At 40.0% G+C, this 22,943-nt stretch overlaps 1 protein-coding gene across 20 annotated transcripts in view; it reads left to right on the top strand.

Moving 5' to 3' along the window:
* The window catches only part of FOXP1 (forkhead box P1), a 518,592-nt gene that overhangs the window by 425,596 nt on the left and 70,053 nt on the right, over positions 1-22,943 (top strand). For 15 of the 20 annotated variants that reach the window (XM_034777583.1, XM_034777575.1, XM_034777586.1 and 12 more), the window contains 5 exons: positions 396-533; positions 1,630-1,719; positions 7,356-7,515; positions 11,053-11,103; positions 13,568-13,772. In XM_034777583.1, coding sequence (XP_034633474.1) covers positions 396-533; positions 1,630-1,719; positions 7,356-7,515; positions 11,053-11,103; positions 13,568-13,772 — 644 coding nt within the window. The remainder of the gene's footprint in view (positions 1-395; positions 534-1,629; positions 1,720-7,355; positions 7,516-11,052; positions 11,104-13,567; positions 13,773-22,943) is intronic. The other 5 variants (XM_034777591.1, XM_034777590.1, XM_034777585.1 and 2 more) reach the window with 3 other exon arrangements.

Genomic DNA, 22,943 nt, shown 5'->3' with positions numbered 1-22,943 from the left:
TTTCTTTTTTGTGCGTGTCTGTTTTGTTGAGTTGACCGTTTCTTCTACAAATAGATCTATCTTGACAGCTTATTCATATATCGCAATAATTTTCATTGCAATAATGTTTTGGAGAAAGAGGCTGTAGTTGGGAGAAAATAAAATCAGTGCTTTCATGTTTACTCCAGTGGGCTCTAGAAGCTCCTGCGCTTTTCGTACTTTGACACTCCAGAGGATGAGAAGTAAGCAATACAGCAGAAAACAGGATGGTGTCTGAACCAGTTCCGTAGACCTAGCAATGGACAAATATTATCAGGATAAAAAATACATGCTCAACGTTAAAAAGTAAAATAAACTGTAGTAGAACTCGTTACAAAGTGTTCTGCCTTCTTATGCCCACTGTGTTAATGTTCTAGGTTCCAGTGTCAGTGGCTATGATGACACCTCAAGTTATCACTCCCCAACAAATGCAGCAGATCCTCCAGCAACAAGTGCTAACTCCCCAGCAACTCCAGGTCCTGCTCCAGCAGCAGCAGGCACTCATGCTTCAACAGGTAATTGTTTCTTTTACAGCTGGTAAGATGGCTATTAGAGGGGTGCTAATGTCCTTAAATATTCCTGTAGTGAAAGCTGCCTACATACTGGAGTACATATCTTATGTCTGGGGTGAGCTGATTGCTCTGTTGTACTTAAAGCTAGCGATGGCTATTGAAAACGTAAGTGCAGGGACTAAAGCTAGCAGCCTTTCCCAGATAGCTACATAAAGATACATGTTTAAGAAACAAGAATCCTACAGATGCCGCCATTGCTCGCACCTGCATTCTCCTTGGCACATCACTTCCTTCTGACTAGTTGGAATAAACAAAGAATATAGTAGAGAGGCGTGTTCAGTTCTAAAACGTATTAAACCCATATGGAACAATAGGGAGTCTCAGAAACGTGGCATATTTGCAAGCTTTAACCCTTGAATTTCAACAAACAAATGTATTGTGGAGTATCCGTTTTCCTGGGTACCCAATTCAACCTGTGAGCCTGTGTCAGCTAAAAGTTTGCAACAAATGAAGTATGGTTTTAAAGTTTACTTATCTTAATGTGCTGCACAACATTAATTCCATGATGACTTTAAAGGCCACTACAAGCTAACCTCGTGTACTCTTTCCTCACTGTCACTCTCTCATTCATTCACTGAGTGGATATCTAAACTGCGCACATCTACTATCCATCTGGGAAGTGGGGAGGGGGAGGGGTATTATCTGTGATGTCTATGTATGTATTGAACAAAACTTAATACAGTCAAACCCTATCATTTAGAAAGCATGTATATGTTTCACAACAGAGATTTACCAGCCTCTCTCAGCAAGGGCATTTTGGCTTTGTTGTTACAATCAAAGGTCATTCCTTGCCTTATTTTAATTAGTTTGTGTAGAAAATGGTATGTTTTTCATCAGTTCATTTTGGAGATTACTTTTCAAACGATAATGCCAAGAATAGTCAGTGTGCACTGAATTTATTGTCGAGTTTCAAACTAAAGGTCAGACCATTACAGATAAAAGGATGCTGTTTTTCAAATCACAGTTTGTGTGTTACACCAAAAGGGACACTGAATTGTCCCTCCTCTTTGTTACTTACCGTGTTTCCTCTTCTTTATAGCAGCAGCTTCAAGAGTTTTATAAGAAACAACAGGAACAGTTGCAGCTTCAACTTTTACAGCAACAACATGCTGGAAAACAGCCTAAAGAGGTACAGACAATACCCATTTTACTTTCAAACCACAGATCCCAGGGGACTGCCTAGTGGCTATTAAACTGTCATTCATCTTATAAATGATTACACAACTGAGCTGACTCTATCAGGTCTCAGCTTTCAGCTTTGGAGTTATTGTCCTGTTTTCTCTTTTATTTTCTTGTGCTTTCCATTTGCTTGCTGCCACATATTTTATAGCACAACATCACACCTTGCTGTTTGGTGTGAGTATTGGAACAAGTATCTTGACTAGTGTCTTTGGAGAGAGTTTTTTGGAAGAGAGTTATTGTACACTGGGTGAAAATAAGGATGCAGTAGTCAAGATGCTGTGCTCTCAAAGCAGGGAAATAGTTCAAGAGGTTTTGAGTGCAGGTTCCCTGTATCAAGGCAGAGGCTCAGATTACACATTTGTCATAGTTGTAACTTAGAACAAGAACTGCATTTAAGGAACATTTGTTGTGACACGGACCAACAAAATCTGAGATGCAAAGATAAGACTGAAGGGCCATCTCAACTCCTCACATTGTGCCTAGCTATTACAGCACACGTGATCTGTATAATAGCAGGAGACATCGATCTGTTGTCACTGCAATACATAGACAGAATGGGACAAGTTAGGGCCAAAAGTCTCTCTGAACTTTGAATACACTTGCTTTTCTAAACTTCTATCACAATCAGAACTTTGCATCATTTATAGCGATATTATTATTGTTTAAAATTTAAGAAACCAAAATTCCTCCTTGAAGTGACATGAGAAACTATGTAAATCCATGTTCAGGGACCTGAACATTAGTAGTCAGTGGCATTAGTGCCTGGATGGACACCTCTTAGTAAGTTGCTTCTTGGCACAATATGCTGTGTAATGCCTTTCCTAGCGGTGAGGCGTTCCTGTCAGTGTGGCAGGCATGCTGCGCAAAGTACACATAATAAAAATGGCCTGACCAATTTTTTTTCTTTTCTTTTCAAATTTGGCAAGTTGTACCATCCATGCCACATTTCAACCCAGTCTGAATTTTTACAGTTGAGCTCTAAACCACTGAAAACAGGGGGTTTATAGTGGAAACGCTGACACAACCTTAACTACAATGTGCGAACGGGCGCCACTCTAATAAAAAAGGAACAGATTAAAAAGTGTCTAAAATGTAAATCTAAAGGACTAACAGTAATTAAAATGGAAATGGCACAGGGAGGGAAGGCATGTAATTGTGAGATATCACTGTGCAGAATGCTCTCAGCTTTGTTTTGCTGGCTGTTTTTCTAATTCAGTAGGGCTTACTCATCAGTGGCAGTTCAATGTGCGTTAATGACTCTGGGATGCAGGCATCACTCTGGACAAAGAAATGATTATTGTGCGGTCAAAAGAAGTTCAAAGACAAGAAGGGAATTTCAGTTTTTTCCTTAGAGATCCACATTCAAGAGCATATAAATTAAGCCAAATGTTAAAAACCACAGTCTGAAAGCTGACTTCAAAGTCACAACTCTCTAATTAATGAACTGCAAGCTTCAGTTTGGACAAGTCGTGGTTTGATGCGCCCATAAATCAACATGACAGGTCTGTTTCACAGTCTCAGACAGTGCTTGTCATTGAGTCACATCAGATGTAAACACAGCAGAAAAAAGAGGGAATATGAAGGAGGTGCAATTGATCAACAGAATTGGTAAAAACCCACTTTTGAAGCGCATTATGCATGATCACAGGAAATGGCTATAGCCTCAAGAGGCTTTCTCCTTCTGCTGTTGCTTTTTTTGAATCAGATTTCTAACAGCCTTCAAAAGGGAGAATAAGAATTATGGAGCTTCTCCCCTGTGGCTGGCAGGCAATAACCCCCTGTTGTTATTTTGTGCTTCTTTCTTTTCAAAGGCGTCAAAATTTAGTTTTTTAAAGATCTTTAACTCTATATTTGAAGACAAACAATAAAGGGCTGCCACTGTCATTCTTATCAGTTACCAGGGATTGTATTTTTTCTTTCTGTTGCCACTTCTTATTAACCTCTTATTTGGTCTATTAGACATAGTTTTGAATGCAAGCCTGCATGCTGGGAGAACATGAAAGTTCAGATGAGCTCAGAGGGCAGATAAAGAAATTTGAAGGGGAAAGTTACACAGCAGAATGAACGATAAAAGTTAACTCTTCTAAATTGCTGTTGTCAGACAGGAGAGCATCTCCGACACAAAGATGATGGCTTGAAGTTGAAAGAAAAAAAATACTTTGTGTTAAAAGGCAAGAAGGGAAGTTAGACAATGTGATGGCATTTTAATATCTAACACACTGATTTACTGTGGTCACACTTCTGATATTGCACTATCCAGAGTTACAATAAGAAAAGACTCCTTCCTGTTTTAAGAAGAATATTATAATATAATAGACATAGGAGAATAAGGGTCCAAGACTCTTTTCCTTTTACTACTTTTTTTTCCCCTGATGATGTTAGTTAGAGGCCTGTTTCAACAATGCATTTCATCCCACAGGTTTTTCAGACCCATTTTCCTGAGCTAAAGAGGGTGTTCTGACTAAATTAGCATGCAGTTGGTGGTCCTTTTTTGTGCTAAAAATGACAATAGAGTCACATGCTAGCAATTTTGTGATGTGGACTGGTGGTTATGATTTTAACATGGTTTGAAATTGAACATTGACAGATGGAACAAGCCTATTAATTTACTGTATCCCCCAGTCATTAGTGGCTCATAATATTGTATCCTCAGTTTACCAAAAAAAAAAATCCACCACCAAAACCCTGTTAGTCATAGAGATTTGACCTATAACCAGGACAATACGCAGGACTTCTGCGACCTTTCCTTTTATGTTATATTAAGGGGAATTTACAGCTTGATGCAGAGCAAGTTCCCATTAGTGATTGCAAGAGCTCTTTCTATAATTCACTGCAATCTTTAAAAAAAAAAAAAAACACTAGCTCATCTAGTCTACAAAACTCATTCCCTGATACCTGACAGAACTGACTTCGAGAAGCAGCGGACAGAATTAATTTTTAAATAAAGGTAGCAGAAGAATCCCATTTTGTGTGTTCAAGTTGGGCTAAGAGAATTGTTTTAAAAAGGCCGTTTGTCCTCCAGCAGTTTTGACAGTTTATGTTAGGCGGTAGGGAGTAACCTAAGAAAGGAAAACAGACCTTTGACAGAAGCTTATGGGAGGGGATCAAAAATGCAAGTTTTATCAGGATATTTCAGCATTTTAACACTGACTACTGACCTGACAACAGGACTGCACTGAGACCTTTTTTGTATGCATTCAATTGTGAGAAGTAAACAAACTGACTTGTATCCTGTGTTTGGTAACTGGGTGGGGAGCACAGTTTGGCAACGTGTGTTGCTTTTAAATTCTTTCTTGGACAATGGGCCTTGTATACTTTTATATCCTGGCTTTTCAAATGAGAGAGCTTTCATGAGCTTTTCTTACGGATAGCTGAGAAGAGAACCAAACAGGCATCAGTCAATTTATATAAATAAAGTGTTGTAAAATCTTAATTTACATTAGATGGCAAGTAACCAACATGTCCAAACCCGGGAATATTTTAACTCTGTTTTTTTTAATAGGATTGCGTTCATAATTTTTTATTATGAGAATATCTGAAGAGCCAAAAATTATTCAAACATGAACATCACCATCATTGTGGTTTCCATTAATCTGATAACTTGCGAAATAGGAAAAACAATTGGATCATTTTGAGCATGCTGTTTTACAAATGAAAATGCTGGCTCTTAGTTTTAATTTATTTAAATTTTTGTTGTCGGAACTGTAGATTTTGTTTTTCAGAAAAGAACTCAATTAACTTTCTCAGTGGTATGGGGGTAGGTCTGAAATTGGTTGCTAATATGAGATTGGTTGGGTTGTTTTGCTATAAAATAAACCATTTGGGGATTAGAACAAAAATAGCTTCCATTACTCTCAACTTTCTCCAATAGTCTTTTTTAAAAATCAAGCTTATGTCAAGTTGAGCATGACTGGGTCTATTCTCTCATCACTGCACTGATGCCTCTCCCGTGATCCGAATGGAGCATTCCATATGTGAATGGGGTGAATTGATTCCTTAATTTTTTTCAGGGACTTTTTAAAATGTGGGGCCAGCTCCTCAGTTGGTGTAAACCAGTGTCACTCCAGTAACTTCAATGGATTTCACTGTGAACACCAGCTGAGGATCTGACTCAGGGATTGTAAGGTGTTAAAATGAAAAAAAGGTGGTGATTGGACACTTTGTAAGAGTGCCCGTGCCTGCAGTTTTGTAAGAGTTAATTTTCTTTCCGTAATTGTTAGCTCTAATGTGGATAAGACCTCCACCTTGATATGATTCCTAGCAGATTAGGGATATTAGATAATTTCCTTCTATTTATTGTACTGCTGCGCTGTATTATCTTTCTATCACTCAGATAATTACAAAGGAAATCTACATAAATTGTTTTTGGCTAGCACAAGGAACTGCTAAACACTGGCATGATGTATTGATGTTTTACACAACAAAAGTTTTCCTCCTGTCATTGTACAATAAATAAAAAGATATGTATCAAAATGCAAAGCCTTTCATGGTTTTTTAAGAACAAAGCAAATAAAATACAAGATGAGCATGGAAGCAAAACCTAGAGGGTTCCTTAAACTGAAGCAAAATTAAGAACTCTGAAGCCTGGAGTACAGTACATATTAAACACTCCCATTCAAGTAAGATGTTGTTTGCTAAATTATGAATGTATGTAATTAAAATCTAGTGGCTGTTTCTGTGAAAGATTTACAATGTTATTTCATCGTTTGTCATGGCTAATTAACAATATTAGATGAAGTTTTTCTTCTTCAAAGGTCTGATTTTTTCTCATTTATTTATGTCAGAAGTGATAAACAGAGTAGTTAAAAGCTTCTCCGGGCTCAATAGTGAGAAAAGCAACATGTTCTTTTACACCTCAAAGGTTCAAGGTTCAAATCCCAGTGGAGTACAGCAACTCTGTCTTCTTTCTAGTGAGAATAATTAAAAATTTCAAAGTGCAGAAAGTAAAAGTCTTAAATATAGCATGGAACAATTCAATATTCAGGAGAAAGTACTGTAACTTGATTAATGAATAAGAGAGAGCAAGTATAGAAAATGCAATAAATTAACCCAATCAGTTGCCTTAATAGTTGAGACAATCCTTGCATGCGTAAATGGAGCATGGCACAGGATTATTTTTCATTCCTCTTAAGTATGATATGACCTTGCAATGCGATTTTTCCATTTATATTCACGCTGTTCATCCTGAAGTATTACCAATTGTTTCAGACTACACACGGATTGCTTTATTCACCGCCAAAATGCGACCACTTCTGGGTTGAAACTTCTGTAGCGCAATATAACACAACAACTTAGACCAAGAAATGCAGAATAAATATTTCATGTGACGTGCAGGGGGAGTTTAGGTAGGAAGAATGTCATTGCCCAACATGGAATTTGGCCACAATCCTGTGGTTAACACTGCTACTGAAATAATGACTTGGGATCTTTAATGAGAAGTGGTCAGAGCCTCCATTCAGCGTCCTTTCTTGGTGCTTGGTGACGACTATAATCAGATGAAGTGTTTTGAAACTGGGAGCCATTTAAATATCGTGTATAAATACTTAGTTCTGAAATGACAAATGTGCCTTTTTCCCCTTTCAGCCACAGCAACAGCAAGTGGCTACACAGCAGTTGGCCTTTCAGCAGCAGCTCTTACAGATGCAACAACTGCAGCAGCAGCATCTCCTGTCTTTGCAGCGTCAAGGTCTGCTAACAATCCAGCCTGGCCAGGCTACGCTGCCTTTGCAGCCTCTTGCTCAAGGTACGTGTGCAGTCTGGAAACCACCAACCGTAAACCTCCATCTCGGGGCTTTAGAGAAGATAACAAATACATCTAAAATGGAATAAAAGCTCCCATAGGCTGGTAAAGTAACGAATAAGAAATGAACTGACAGGCAGGTTGCTCATTAGAAGGTTTTGTGGCTATTCTGGGAAGCACAACACTGAAGTGTTGGATTGCTCTCACTAGAAATGGGCAAACAGTATGGAGTCTGGGTTGAGTTTGCATAAGTGTCCGGAAGGCTGGATATGAAGCTCTGGGTCTACAAATCTAGATATGTTCAGAATAGGCTTGCTAGCAAGATTGCTGGCACTTTGGTCGTGGCTAGGAAGAGCAGGAGAATAGCCTTTCGTATGTTATTTCGGCACTGTGGGTCCTTCCTGACGGGAAATCAGACGTGGGAAACTCAGACCCAAACATTGCCGATCGCTGGGAGTTTGATTCCCTTTTACATCTAGATACGGGCAAAGGTGGGACTGTTTGGGTTTTTTCCATACCTGTTTTACTCATCCTTGATTCTGCTGCAAGTACACACACAGTGGACCATATCCTCAGCTGGTATAAATTGGCATAGCTCCATTCGCCTCTCAGACTGAAGCAAATTGGGATTAACTCCACTGAAGTTAGTAGCATTATGCTGTCATAAATTGAGAATCAGACCCCATGTATCTTTCCACAGTCCTACTCTGCAGTAAATAAGTACTTCTCTGAAGTACTTAGGTTATTAAAGATTTCTTTAAATGTGTCAGTAGGTCCTTTTCATTTAGCAAGACTTTTGAGAATGGTTAAAAATCTATAGTTTATTCTTCCTCTACTTCATTTTCACTGGGTTTATCTGTGTTACAAGCCTTAAGACCCTGAGAGCAGCCTCAGCCCAGACTATTCTTATTAAGAAGGCAGATTGTTCAAAGTTGGCATGGCTTGAGGAGGAGCAGGTCTTTAAAATATAATGCTGGTGTTTCTGAAGTCTTCTCTCCCCTTCTCCCATCCCCTCCCCCCCAAAAATATGTACTAAATATAAAGAGTCACCTTAGCCTCTCAAGTCAGCTCAGGTTGAATGATTTGGTTTCTTCAAAGCTGTTAACCGCCTCAGGTCTCCTACCGATTGCTAAACCCTGTCGTGTATTTATATTTAGATACACTCACTTAAACAGAGGGAAGAAGTTCTACTCCCCTGTCTCCCCGTTCCCCCAAAAATATACATATTGCTGCCAGAGGGAGGGTGATATAGCCAGCAAGTTCTAACCCCGGTGGATGTAGGGAAATACCTGTGTGTGGTGGAATCCTCATTGGCCAGATTGGGTCACAGGTTTACTTCCAACCCTTTCCTGACTTCAGTTTGAAGAAATTCAATTCTGCATGTGCCATTTATGCCTCGGCTGCCTAAATAATGGAGGTCTGACATTGGACTTGCCATGCACGTGAATCTCCTGTTGATTTCAGTGGAGGCTGTGTCTGTGAGGGCTGCAGGATTGGGCCTTTGATATTTACTCCTCCTCTAGCGCATCTTTGTCAATGGGGTGGGGGGGGAATAGTATGGAACTAATCCAGAAAAAAGGCACGTAGGCTATGCCATTTATACTTGCAAAATGTTACAACGTGCATTAATTACACCTTCAGATTTATTGTTGGCAACATCGCAAGCTGTTCCTAAACACCCACTGGACTCAAGCTTCAACCTTTCTAATTTTTCCCACAGCTCCTATACTATTAAGTTTGCTCAGTAAGGTTCATTGTATAGTACATCAGTTAAGCTGTCCAAAAGAGGGCAATTGGGCAGTGACAAGACACGCTCATGTGTAATGTGAAAGAAATGGATGTGGTGATGCATGAAGTGTAATCTGTGCAGTAACACATCAGAGACACCAGTAGGTAATTCAGCAGTCATGGCATTGATTGATATGGTTAGCAGTGTAGTATAACTATTAGTCCCTACAACATTAGGAAAGGAGCATATTTAAAACCTAAGGGGTACCTAGCTGCATGCCAGAGTTCACAAAAATATAAACAAAGGTGCTTCAGAGGTCTGATTCTAGTGGGGAAAATGAACTATAGTGTTGATATCATTCCTTGTGAAACTGGGACTTAGTTTAAAAAAAAAAAGTAACTTGAGAATTCAGGCAGGTTGGAATACAACACATCTTTTTTTTTTTATCACAGAGAGAGATGATGGCTTAAAACTGATGTCATTATGAGGTTTAAATCAACTTTCTGCTTGCTTGAACATGGTCACCTGGGTATGGAGGTACAAGGACAAAAAGAGGTTGAGCAACTCAGTTTGTCTTTGAGCCAGTGATACCTGGGGTTGTGAAATTGAGTTCCATGAACAGTAATCTGTCAGCTGTCCCCACAACATACATTTTTTAAACCCGTGCCTGCATTTTCTTTCATAATGAAAGGGACTAGTTGTCCTGAAAAATGCAATGATGAGCCAGAGTTATGGTTTAAAATAATTTGTAATAAACGCTTTAATTTAAAAAAGAATCCCTAGTGTACCCTTTTCTTTTGAGAATTTTTTGCCAGACTGGAACAAATACTGTAAAACGCACAAAAACCTCAAGTAAATGTAGACATGTATTCATGACAAATTAAAGCATTTGCTACCTAGTCATATTCTGGATGGCATATAGTAGTTGTAATATTAATAAATGTTTCCAAGGAGTGAACCACAGTTTATATGTAATTTTTGTTTTGGTTTTCAGAATTCGTTCATTGTTTAAACTACATTTTTGTTTCAGCACTTGCCTATTGTATTATACAAAATAGCACATCCTCTAATGTTATATTTTTGTAATCTCTGCAGTGTCGTGCAGATCTTGGACACATCTATAATCTGGATTTTACATCTGTACACAGCCACAATTTTAAAATAAACCCAATTTCAGCAGTATTCTGAACTATATTAGGGCTAGTTCTTCAAAATCAGGCTATAAAATTAAACTTGCAAATCTCACTTCAGGTCACTACTGGGCGCAAATAATAGGATGGAGGCATCTAGTTGTCTGATTGCTCTCACAGATTAGGCAGGTATAGGTCTAAATCCTGTTGCTTGCACTTGCAAAGTTGCAGACGTAAATAATTGTGACCACAGATAGTTGCACGTGCAATTTTAGAGGATTGATTTAAAACTTGGCCCTTAATATTAAAGTGAAATTATATATGGGTAAATTACATAATTTATTATGTTATTTGCCATATTTGATTTGATTTTTAGCATTTGTTCCATCATTTTGGAAGGTACTTTTAGTGGCACTGTATTTAAGAACCATTTAGATTGACAAGCAATAAGAGTATCTTTCAACTATTAATTTGACAATTTAGTTAGGAATCATCTTTGGAATTATTGTTGAAGAGTTAAATTTTGCTTTCTAACCAAGTGATGTCCGTGATTTGGTCATTTTAAAGTAACTGGTATCACTTGTGTGTATATATATGATGTCATAATTACAATTCTGTTATCTAATCCCGTCTGACCTGAAACCCTGGCTCTTATTACCTACAATGGTTGCTACTACACAGCATTTGCTGCCTTCCACTTCCAAACTGAACGTTACCCTCATACATTGAAAGGTGACTATAATTCTCATTAATGTTAATATGAGTTATGTTTGTGTATTAAGTGTAGACCAAACCTACTGACTTTGGAGGAGGGGGTTATTGCTATAACACGTAAAAGCTTTGTCTTCAAATGAATCATTAATACATCCAAAAAATGATTAGGTGAATTCTAGCGATCTACTACTACCAATTAAAAATCTACTACTTGTCTACAGATACAGATAGTGGCAAAAAAAAAAAAAGGGACTATTATTCTTTCTCTATTTGTTTATTCCCCCAAAATAAAAATAGGTGTCGTGGACTCATATGGTCTCATATCAATATGTTATCAACAACAGACAAGCCTATTCACTATTGTTGCAATTGAGTAAACAGTGGCGTAAGGGTCAGCCCTATTCACAGGTAATTGTTAGTGTGCAGACAGTCCTGTCAAGCATGTTAGCTAAAAATACATCCCACACTGTCACTTTGCAAGGTGTTTGAAAATAATCACCCAGATGCAGCAAAACAGGACATAGGCTTGTGTACTGACCTTTCTCTTTGTTTAATTTGCCTCAGAGGTTTATTTTCAGGGGACAAGTAATAATTGAATATGTCTAATAACTAAATGCTCATTTGGGACAAAATCCATCAAAATAAATTGGCATTTGATATTTATGAAAGAAAAATGACTTGGCTTTAGAGCGATAGATGTGTCTTAAGATTGTCTGATCACCGACTGTATAAATTGAAGCTTCTTTTATAATATATATTAATTGCAGATACTTAAGCATTTTAGCATTTTTTGCAGTGAACCGTTAGCAGAGACCAACTGTTTTTGTTAATGCTACTCTCAGAAAGGCGGGGAAGGTTATTGGTCTGTCGTGCAATAATTTACTCCTCTTTGATATGCAAACGATCCACGGTGAATATAAAAAAATCCTATCAGACTCATTTCACAGTTCTTAACCACTTAGATTCTCTGGAGTCTATCGCCTCATTAGACCAGTGCTCTCCAAAGCTAGCATAATTAAAATCTTTAACAGTTTAGCAAAGTAAAGATGTTTGGCTGATCACGTTGAGATGATTATCTATCCATTGTATTCTAAATGACAAAAATAAATTAAATTTAGACCTTGGCATTTTTTATTATGTGTTTCAAATGAATATAATGCATACTGCCTCCCCCTCCCAATACCGTAGGTTTGGTAGGATACATGCCTGTTTGAGCTGCTGCTGTGTATTCAGAAAATGGCAGATTTCCTTAGGATAGCTGCAGCGTTACAACACACTGAAACATGAAAACTGGACCAAATACCCAGGAAGTCCTATTCTAAAGCAGACTTTTTTTTTTTTTTGAAAACTTTCAGGTTTTTATATGTTTTAGATAGATGTCTTTAAAAAGATGCTGTCACTTCTGCTTATTCTATTCTCCCATACCGTTCTGAAATAGCATTGAAATGTTCTGTGATGTGAGAACGTGAGGGATTAGATCATGCATTCTGAATAAAGATTATGTTTATAACATGATCAAAGTCCAGGTTGTATTGGGCCATGTTACTCCCTGATGCATCTCCAAAGATGAATTTTATCCCACTGGTGTTGTGTAAAGTTCTCACCTGGAATGCTGGTTGAACCTTGTAAATAAGGCTGGTGTCCATTTTGACGCTACTATGAAACAACATTTCTTGAAGCTTATTTTATGTTTTCATTTCACTTTTGAATGGCTCATTAGCATTGATCTAAGAAATGACAGTAATAATAGTGTTACTTGTATAGAAAGTTATACAGTTTTTCAATAGACACATCCATCAATTAAGTGAGCAGTACTAGAAACCAAAATTAATGAGAAAGATAGGTGTGTTAATGAAATAATCATAGTATAATCAATTTGACTGTTAAAATTTGAAAAGCATTCCAGGAAGACAATATGAATTCATAATTTATGTCTAAAAGTGATTAATAAAAACTGTATTTAATAATAAAGCTATTTGTCATCATTTAAAACTAAAGCACAAAATTAGTCATATTGTGGTTCATGTTGTCATAATAACACAGTTGAATAATTTTATTTGAAGATCTTCCTTGGTTCTAAAAATAGATTAGAACATATTCAATTCTTTCTTTTTAAAAAATGCAACAAAACTTCTTCAGATGGCTGCAGAGTATAGCCTGGCCCCACTTTCTTGCAGTGATCTCACAGGCAAAACTCATTTGGAGCTCTGCCTCCAAAGGGACTTTGGGATTGGGCCCTCTGGTACAAAAATCATAGAAATACTAATTAACAGCACATATTTTCCCCCAGAAATCTTGCTTTAATAGGAACTGCATGTTGGGCGCTAATCAATTTAGCAGGAAACATGAAGTGTTACTTCTGTAAAAAAACACACAGAAAACTAACAGTAGGCTTTGTTTACTGACTCTTTGATTTAATTACTGTTTTAAGAGGGCCGAATTAGCTGTTAATTGATTTAATTATCCAATTTGTTTGTTTCAGGCATGATTCCAACAGAACTGCAGCAGCTCTGGAAAGAAGTGACAAGCTCTCATACAGCAGAGGAAATAGCAAGCAACAACCACAGCAGTTTGGACCTGTCCACCACATGTGTCTCCTCTTCAGCACCTTCTAAGACCTCCTTAATAATAAACCCACATGCCTCAACTAACGGACAGCTATCGGTCCACACTCCTAAAAGGGAGAGGTAGGTGCTGATAGAATTTACATATATCTACGTGTAAATCAGTATCTGGTTACTGTGATATTGGTGACTCTAACGGGAGATTATTTACAATGGTGGCCGATAACCTGGCCCACATTTTGCCCTTGCTTTCTCCTGCCATTGATTGCAGTGAGTTTGCAGAAGATTTATGACGGGGCAGAATTTGGCCCTTTTGGTCTGGTCTATGCTGGGGGGGGGGTCGATGTAAGATACGCAAACTTCAGCTATGTGAATAGCTTAGCTGAAGTCGAAGTATCCTATTCGACTTACCCCGCTGTGAGGACGGTGGCAAATCGACCACCGCAGCTCCCCCATCGACTCCACTTACTCCTCCTGACGAGGTGGAGTACGCGCGTCGATTCGGGGATTGATTTATCGTGTCTAGATGAGACGCGATAAATCGATCCCCGATAGATCGATTTCTACCCGCCGATCCGGGTGGGTAATGAAGACGTGCCCTTTGTTTAGGTCTGTATGGCTTGCTAATTGGATGAATGCTACACCAATGCATGCATGATTAGTTTATTAAAACTGTTTTGAATATGATCTGGGATGTGAAGATTATAATTGCTTTAACTTTTCCAACATGGCATTAGTATTACTGTTGATGTGCCCTAGGGATTTAAATCAGGGGTGAGGAAGAATTAGTTGGTCAGTACCATGCATTTTATCATACATCATCCACCTAGTTACCATGTTGTAGTTCCTTGTCTTACATTATGTTATATGGTTGCAGATCTTCTGTATTCACCCACTCCCACAAAACAGAACAGTTTTGAATTCTCCAGGTTGATAAGAAGTGCAATATTTCTTTTAAAGTACCTGTAAATTCAGATTACTCGCACAGGGTTGGTTTTTAAAAGTTTGAACTAATTTGTACTTGCCTGGGTGGTAGTTTGAAAGTGGTGGCTTAATTCGGGGGTTGTCTGTTGAAGATGCTTCTTAAGTATGGTTCCACTTGAGGTGAAGACTATTTCATTGAGGTTTTTTCCCCCCTGACATTTCTGCATCACTTCCATAAGATACTTCTAACGTTGTATTTTTAACTATTGATTACAGTGAAATATATGCTCCTAAGTAAAGGGCAGTTCTTGTTCTTGTTTGGAAAGCTACTGTAAGAGTTCAGGCTTAAGGTTTAGTCTGAACCCTGTGCGTGTGCGTACACAAGTGTCAAATCAAGATTCATATTCTATGAAACAGAGTTTCTGTGCTTGCAAAACAATACCAGACACTTACTAGCCAGAGACTGATATGAAAGATGTATCCCCCCTTTGTGAGGTCCTGCAGCATGCTCTGATGAGAAGTGCAGTTCCTATCCCCAGTGACATGATGGACAGGTGTGTTTGGAATTCCAACGAGAGAGCCTGCTCTGTCTTTCATATCAACTCTCACTTCCTTTTAGCTGCTGGAAGGAGATCCTTCCCTCCGAAGCCCCTACTGTAGTCTTCATCCCTCTACCAGCCTGCCAACTGCTGGAGATAGGACATCTCTGCTACTCCATCCTTCCTCCAAGGAGCCTCTGGTTTTCTACATAGCTTTCCCAAGGAGCACAGTGAAATTGACACGATTCCTTTCCCATTCCCTTTTGTCCATAGAGATTCTGAGCAGTAACGTTGAGACTGACCAAAGTCTTGCTTTTCTCTTTGCTGCTAATTGGAAATAGCAGCAGAGGGACTGGAACTGGGTCTGCAGACTAAGGAAGACAGTACTGTGTACATTAGTTGACATTTCAGAAGATTCTCGTCGCTAGCCTAGAAATTTAATGTTTAGTTTTTGATGAAAGCTAGATTCCACAGAAATGGATAGATTTGTTCTTCCTTCACCCTTTTACTCACGGCCTGGGAGTTATTCCAGTGATTGAAAGCATGTTGATAAGAAAACTACATGAACGCATTGCGTATCTTTCTAACATTAAGAAAATCAAACTGTTATGTATAGGTATAATATATAGAACACACCCTTGAGAAAATTACTGTTGAGATATTGTTATATACAGTAGGAATAATTTTGTAACTTACATAGGAAGGACTCTGACGTTCATATGAGTGTACATTCATATATAGATATGAAACCAATGTATTGGTTATAACACACACCATGCAGGATATCGTTTCCATGAAGGAATAGATGGGGTACTAAACTAACTTGATAGTGTTTAATTAAAAGCAAAGATACAATCTAATCATTTTGTACAGCTGAACAAGAAGAGGTTTTTTTATGATTTTTCAGGTCATATTTGTACTCCTGTATTTTTTTAAAATATCTCAGTTTTTTCAAACAATTAAAGACCACACAATGGAATGGGTCTGCTCTCACTTAGTAGGAAACAATAGGTCCCTCCCTAAGTTAAGTTTGGAACACAGTGGAGATAGAATCACAGGACTGGAAGGGACCTCGAGAGGTCATCTAGTCCAGTCCCCTACACTCATGGCAGGACTAAGTATTATCTAGACCAACTTTTTGGCCTGAAGGCCGCATCGGGTTTCCAAAATTGTATGGAGGGCCGGTTAGGGGAGGCTGTGCCTCCCCAAACAGCCAGGCGTGGCCCGGCCCCCGCCCCCTATCCGACCCCTCCTGCTTCTTGCTCCTTGCTGCCCCCCCCGGGACTCCTGCCCCATCCACCCCATCTCCCCCACTCCCTGTTCCCTGACTGCCCCCGGAACCCCCGCCCCTGACTGACCCCTGCCGCCCCATTCAACCCCTCCTCTCCTTCCTGACTGCCCCCCTAGGACCCCTGCCCCCATTCAACCCCCTCTATCCAACCCCCCCCCCCATTCCCTGCCCCCTTACCGTGCTGCCTGGAGCACCAGTGGCTGGCAGCGCTACAGCTGTGGAGCCCAGAGCACCAGGACAGGCAGCCACGCCACCGTGCAGCACAGAGCACTGGGTCAGGCCACGGCTCTGCAGCTACGCTGTCCAGCAAGAGCTCGCCGCCCAGAGCATTGCGCTAGTGGCGCAGTGAGCTGAGGCTGTGGGGGAGGGGAAGCGGTAGGGCAGGGGTTGAGGGCTAGCCTCCCGGGCCAGGAGCTCAGTGGCTGGGCAGGAGGGTCCCGCGGGCTGGATGTGGCCTGCGGGCCATAGTTTGCCCATCTCTGATCTAGACCCTTCCTGACAGGTGTTTGTCTAACCTGCTTTTATAAATCTCCAATGATGGAGATTCCACAACCTCCCTGGGCAATTTATTTATTCCATCTATGGGATCTATGATGTAATGGATGTATGAATCCATTTTGAAATTGGAACTTGCTTTCCATATTATTGTAAAACAGAGCTGAAAATATTTGGTCTATACACTATATTATAAATGTTGGTCTGAAGGCAATTACTTTTCAAAAAAGGTGATATGTATATTTTGTTAGTGAAATTCCACACAATTATTTAGAAAGTTATTAATATATCGCTGAAGGTTTTGAGATGTAATAGGTTAGCGAGAGACCTTAGAAAAAACCTCAGTTGAATTTATAATACACAGTATATTAGTTTATTATGATACTTAGTTGTTTATCTATTAAATTCCCTACATTCTCAAAATATAAAAACACAAACACAGCTGGGAATTAAAATAAGAGGGCTCTGGACTTTGCTTTGCCTTTCTCTATTTGAAGGTTTATGCCATCCATTTGCTGCAGTGATTGAATTACATCTTTATCCATAAGGAGAGCATGAGACTATACACAGCAGAATGCCTGCTGATGCACTTAAGGTTTTTGTAGCAGTCTCATCAGGCATTGTGGTGCCTGCTTAGATTTCACATGACACACAAAACTCTTCTTGTTTAGATGTATTTCACTCACTCCCTCTTCGAAAGAGTATTTGTGTACCATCCCTGTATTCAGGGTGGTAAATGAATAATAAGAAAAAGTACCCCTCTGATGGGTTGAGATGTATATGTAAAAGCAAACAGAGGGAAGAAACCTACAGAATAGTAGCAGAGAGAACATAGACTTCATATTTTTGTTCTCATCTAATACCAGATCAAAAAATTAAGCTTGGGAAGTAAGTATATGGATCTGATCCTGCACTCAGTGCTCAGTCAAAACCCATAGTGACATCAATGCAGATTTTACTCAAATAGGAGGGGATGTCAGGATATGGCCTGGTGTGTCAGGAAGTGTATGAATGGCAGTTCTGAACATCAATCTAGACCTAACACTTCTCACTAGTAGGCTACAAACGGTACATGAACTTCTTAGCAGTACCGAAAGTTCCTTTCTTAGCAACTATCCTATGGATAGTTTGGGGCGGTTGCTTTTCTGCCCGAAGAATGGTCTTTTGGAGGGTACAGCAGATTGCGTCTTGGTGCCCTTTCTGTTCTGTATGGCATTCTGAGGAGGGTTCGCGAGAAAAGGGATTCCAATGGCTTCAGCAACTGTTGAGACACTGCAGTGATGGGCACTAGTACAAAATCCTAAAACTGACAGATGACTCTCCGCTCTGGGGGCCAGATCCTGGCGCCATGCCACAACACGTTTGCACTGCTGCAGTGGCTGCACAAATTGGGCAAGCGAAGGTTCCTCCAGCATGGGAGACTCCCCTGCACATAGGGCATGGGCCTAGAGGAGGAAACGGGGCCAGCACCTACATCCTCTTTATCCCCCTATCCCTCTTGGGTCTGTATCGAGCACTGCTTGGCCAGACTCAAGGATTGGAGCCTGTGTCTTTTATTCCATCTGACCCAGCTCGTTCAGCAGAACAGCCAGTTGTGTGAATTGGATTGGGGCTGAGAGGAGGGTAAACAAGTTGTGGCTCAATCCGGGTAAGACGGAGCTCATGGTAGCAGAATGGGGAGAGCCACAGGAAGAGTTGGCAAAGATGAAATCAGCATCCTGACTGGAGGAATGTGAGCACCGCTCGTTATGTAGATCTGCCACTTGGTCTGGCTGGATCCCCAGGGGCTTCTGGGGTCTCAAGTTGCCACTAAAGCCAAGTGCCCTTTTTTCCCCCTGTATCGGTAGGAACTGAGAAGCATGTTAAATTTTCATTTCACGTGCGGGCAGAGCACCAGTTATTTGTGTGTGTGCTACCTCCACACTAAGCTGTTGTAACACCCACTGCAATGGGACTAGACTTCGAGACCATGTGGAAGCTGGACTTCGTGCAGAATACGACTGCCCACTTACTGAGCAGTGTTTCACATGGGGAACACATTGCACAAATGCTCCATAGTCTTGTCGCTTTGTATCGAACCAGAGAGTCCTGCGTGGTTGGGGCCACCCAGCTGGCATCCTCCTCACGCCCCGTGTGATATCTGTGCGTTGATTATCAGGAGAGAGACACCTGTTTAAAAGAAATGGGGCTGGTGACAGGGCATCTTCAGCGTAAGACCAGTGGAACTTGCTGTCAGTCTTGATCTGACCCAATCCGGAGTTACTGATTTAGATTTAAACAATAAAAAACACTGGAAAAGCTCCAAATGCCCTAACAATTAATCATGTACAGCCACACACTAACGATCACCCAGCAGCAATAAATAATCACTTGCAGGTAGGAGTAACATTAGCTTGTAGGGTGTGCATAAAGCTTTTCCTCCCCTGCCTTTGGGCTTTTGGACAGGGAGTGAGCTTTAGGGATGCAAGTTGGTTATGTGGGACATAATTGTCATTGTCCTCATCCTCCTCCTTCCTGGCACATGTTACTGGAGCACTTTGTTCTGGATTTTGTGGAGTTATTGAGCGGCATGCCCTGCATCTTCCGGACGAAGGGATTTGAGCAATGGATAAGTACTTTAAAAGAATGGGAGAAATAAACCTTTTTTTTTTTTTTTTTAAACCATGCTCAGGTGTCACCAAGCTAAGGCCCCAGTCCTGCAGCTGGATACCGATAGGCTTAAGGGTCCGCCTGCACATATCAGATTGGTGGATCTGAGCTCAGATTTGTGATGGTGGTGGCAGAAGTGGCAACTATAGTTAATCAGGGGAGACAGTCACCAGGACTGGATCACAGTTCTCCTCTACCACTAGACAAATAGCAAATGCAACCACCCGTGCTCAGAATCTTCCCTTGGATGTGCATGCACAGCTTCAGGAGACTCAAGTGGGAACCAAATGCATTTTGGAGCCGTGGATATTCCCAATTTGTAAAATAGGTCAAGAAAAGAGAGAGGTTGGTGAGAGGGTTGGTTTTGTTTTTTTAATGCCCTGTGAATATTGCTTTGACAGAAACCTTTTTTTAATTAAATGATATAATTCCAGCTAGAAATAATGGGTTAATGCTTTCATTCACTTTGTCTTTAAATGTATATTACATCTATGCTTTCGTCCCACATTGCGCCCAGTTCTGTAAGCAGCAGCAGCAGCTCTGGGGTTTGGTGCGCAGCAATCTGTTAAGGAGATAAATAATCTGCTTTGGCATGACACTCCTACTCTCCTCTTTAATTTGTCTTACACAAGGAAAATTATAATTAAATCATTCAGGGTAAACCCTGGAGTGTTGAGAAGGAAAAAACACACTTTGGTAAAGATTGCCAATAGAGACCCACTTCCCTGTTGTGGCGTGCAGAGACATTTATCAATATTCAGCACTATTAAAGGGAGAACATTTCGTGTGATTTGTGAGGCGGATGCCAAAGCTCAAATCAAGGCTTGTTAAGATCCTTTCCCCATGCAATCATGGGTATTCAGCATCATTAGAATTCAGCACTGCCTGTGTGTTTCATGCTTTGATTTTACTCAGACAAGTTAATAATGTTTATTGTGCTGATTTTATATATATATATATATATATATATATATAAATTCACTCAATGCAATAAACATACCTCAGTCGTCAGTACCCTAGGGGAAATATTTAGTTATAGATACTTGTATTCACAAAGGATAAGAAAAAGTGAGACCATCAACTAGCATGCAAACCTCTCATCATCTTATCAGCATTTGGGTTTCTGCAATAAAAAGCACTCTTTTCCCAGTAAGTAAATAAATAAATAAATGAAGCCAGTTAAGAACGTCTGCTGTATGTTGAAGCATGAAGGGCAATACCTTGTCTTTTTCATATTGTTCCACAGCATCTTCATTTTGGGGAAACTCACACATTTTGTTAACACAGCAGCAAAAATGTATTTGCTAAAGTGTTTTATGTATGTGACTCCTTACTTTAAAGATTGTCGGGCATTGTCGTAGCTGTAACATAAACATATTTAAATTATTTGTACATAAGTATTTTAAGTCAAAATATATCTAAATGCATGACTCCTTTAAAATGATCTGAAATTGTCCAGAGGCTTACAACAGATTATGATCCTGATCTCCTTTGTAAAATACTTTGAAATCAACTTATGAAAAGCACTATAGAAGAGCTAGATGGTACTATTATTATGTAATGTAACACATAAAGTCTCCAAGGATTCTCAGGTGTCTGTACACTGATCCAGTTCCCCTACATAAGCTAGTGCGATCCTCAGGCTTCTGTAACTTACGCAGTTGTCAGCACTCCCAAGAGGCTGGTATGGTAGCTGGAATTTTCGGGGTATAGAGAAGCACTGGTCGCACATGCTACACCAGTTCTGTGTCTCATAGACTTTAAGGTCAGAAGGGACCATTGTGATCATCTAGTCTGACCTGCACATTGCAGGTCACAGAACCTCACCAACTCCTGAAATAGACCCTAACCTCTGACTGAGTTACTGAAGTCCTCAAATCATGGTTTAAAGACTTCAAGTTACAGAGAATTTACCATGTACACTGCCGGTGACTGGTGCCCCAAGCTGCAGAGGAAGGCGAAAAAAAACCTGGGGTCTCTACCAATCTGACCCAGGGGAAAATTCCTTCCTGACCCCCAATATGGCGATCAGTTAGACCCTGAGCATGTGGACAAGACACACCAGCCACACACCTGGGAAAGAATTCTTGTAGTAACTCAGAGCCCTCCCCATCTAATATCCCATCTCCAGCAGTTGGGGATTTTTACTACTGGCAGTCACCAGTGGGCCACCTGCCTTTGTAGCCAATCTCATTATACCATCCCCTGTCACCAGAGGATCCTCCTATGCTCGGGGCGATCCTCCTTTTAGATGGGTCTGTAGACTTTAGGGCTGTTTTGTGCCATCAGAGTAGCAAAAAAAGCAACTTTGCCACAGGAGAGAATCTGCGGGAATATGATTTTTGTTCCCCTATTTTAGAGAGTCTCAATTCTAAGTCTGCAGCTCTTTTTGTTGATTGCAACAAGATGATGACAGGTGTATGTGCTCATGTACATATGTATGAAATAATTCATTACAAGAGAAGTTCTATTAGTTTGAGGGTTGCAATTATATATGTGAATTATGATATTTTTTAGTATTTTTAGTATTTACTAGACACAGGAAAAGACCATTTGTCCAGTAAACCTTTCTAAAGCCTTCATGAATTCCTTGTCTGATTTTTACTGTCTTTATGTCCTTTTCTACCATATTTGAATACCTTCCCTCCACATGAGTAGGCAGTTAACTCAAATAAGTAAATGGAATAAATAAATAGGTGATTTATGTGACTCGTTTCTTGCATGTATTGCAGAAGGAATGAGGCTTGAGGAAGGCTCTAAAGGAGGAGCGGGTAGTGGCATGGCAGACCATTGATTTGCTTCCTAAGCTGAATATATAGAGTTTGTTTTAACTTTACATGCCAACTAGGGTTGCCAACCCTCCAGGATTGGCCTGGTGTCTCCAGGAATTAAAGATTGTCATGGGATGAAATCTCCAGGAATACAGCCAACCAAAATTGGCAACCCTAATGCCAACCAATCATTGGGTTAAATTCAATGGCCCTTAACTGAGTGAATAGTGGTTCAGCTTGATTATAGACTATGGAATGTGGCCCGTAATTAATAGTCTGGGTGAAATAATTCAGCCTGTTGTCTCTATATACTCCCAGGGTCTGATTATCCATTGCCTTGCTTCTTGTGTAGCCATTGTCGCTCATTCTGCGCTGGTGCCAGTGATGCAGGGCAAGGGAGAATCTGCTCCTTCACATCCGCTTTCTTCTATGCAGTTGGTTTTTGAAACCTTCATCAGTATGCACTCCTTATACCTCTATCGGCGGCCTACATCCATTAGGTTACATCCGATTTATTTCCTCGTTCGACCCCTTCCGCCTTTCCTCCAAACAGGTATTTATAAAATCAGAGTTTCAGTTGCATTTCACCTTACATTTTGCCTTAAATGAAGGCTGCGTCGTGTTC

This window comes from Trachemys scripta, chromosome 7 (genome assembly GCF_013100865.1).
Source record: "Trachemys scripta elegans isolate TJP31775 chromosome 7, CAS_Tse_1.0, whole genome shotgun sequence".
NCBI lineage: Eukaryota > Metazoa > Chordata > Testudines > Emydidae > Trachemys > Trachemys scripta.
Note: the sequence above shows the minus strand (reverse complement) of the source record. Positions and strands in the feature narration are given on the sequence as shown.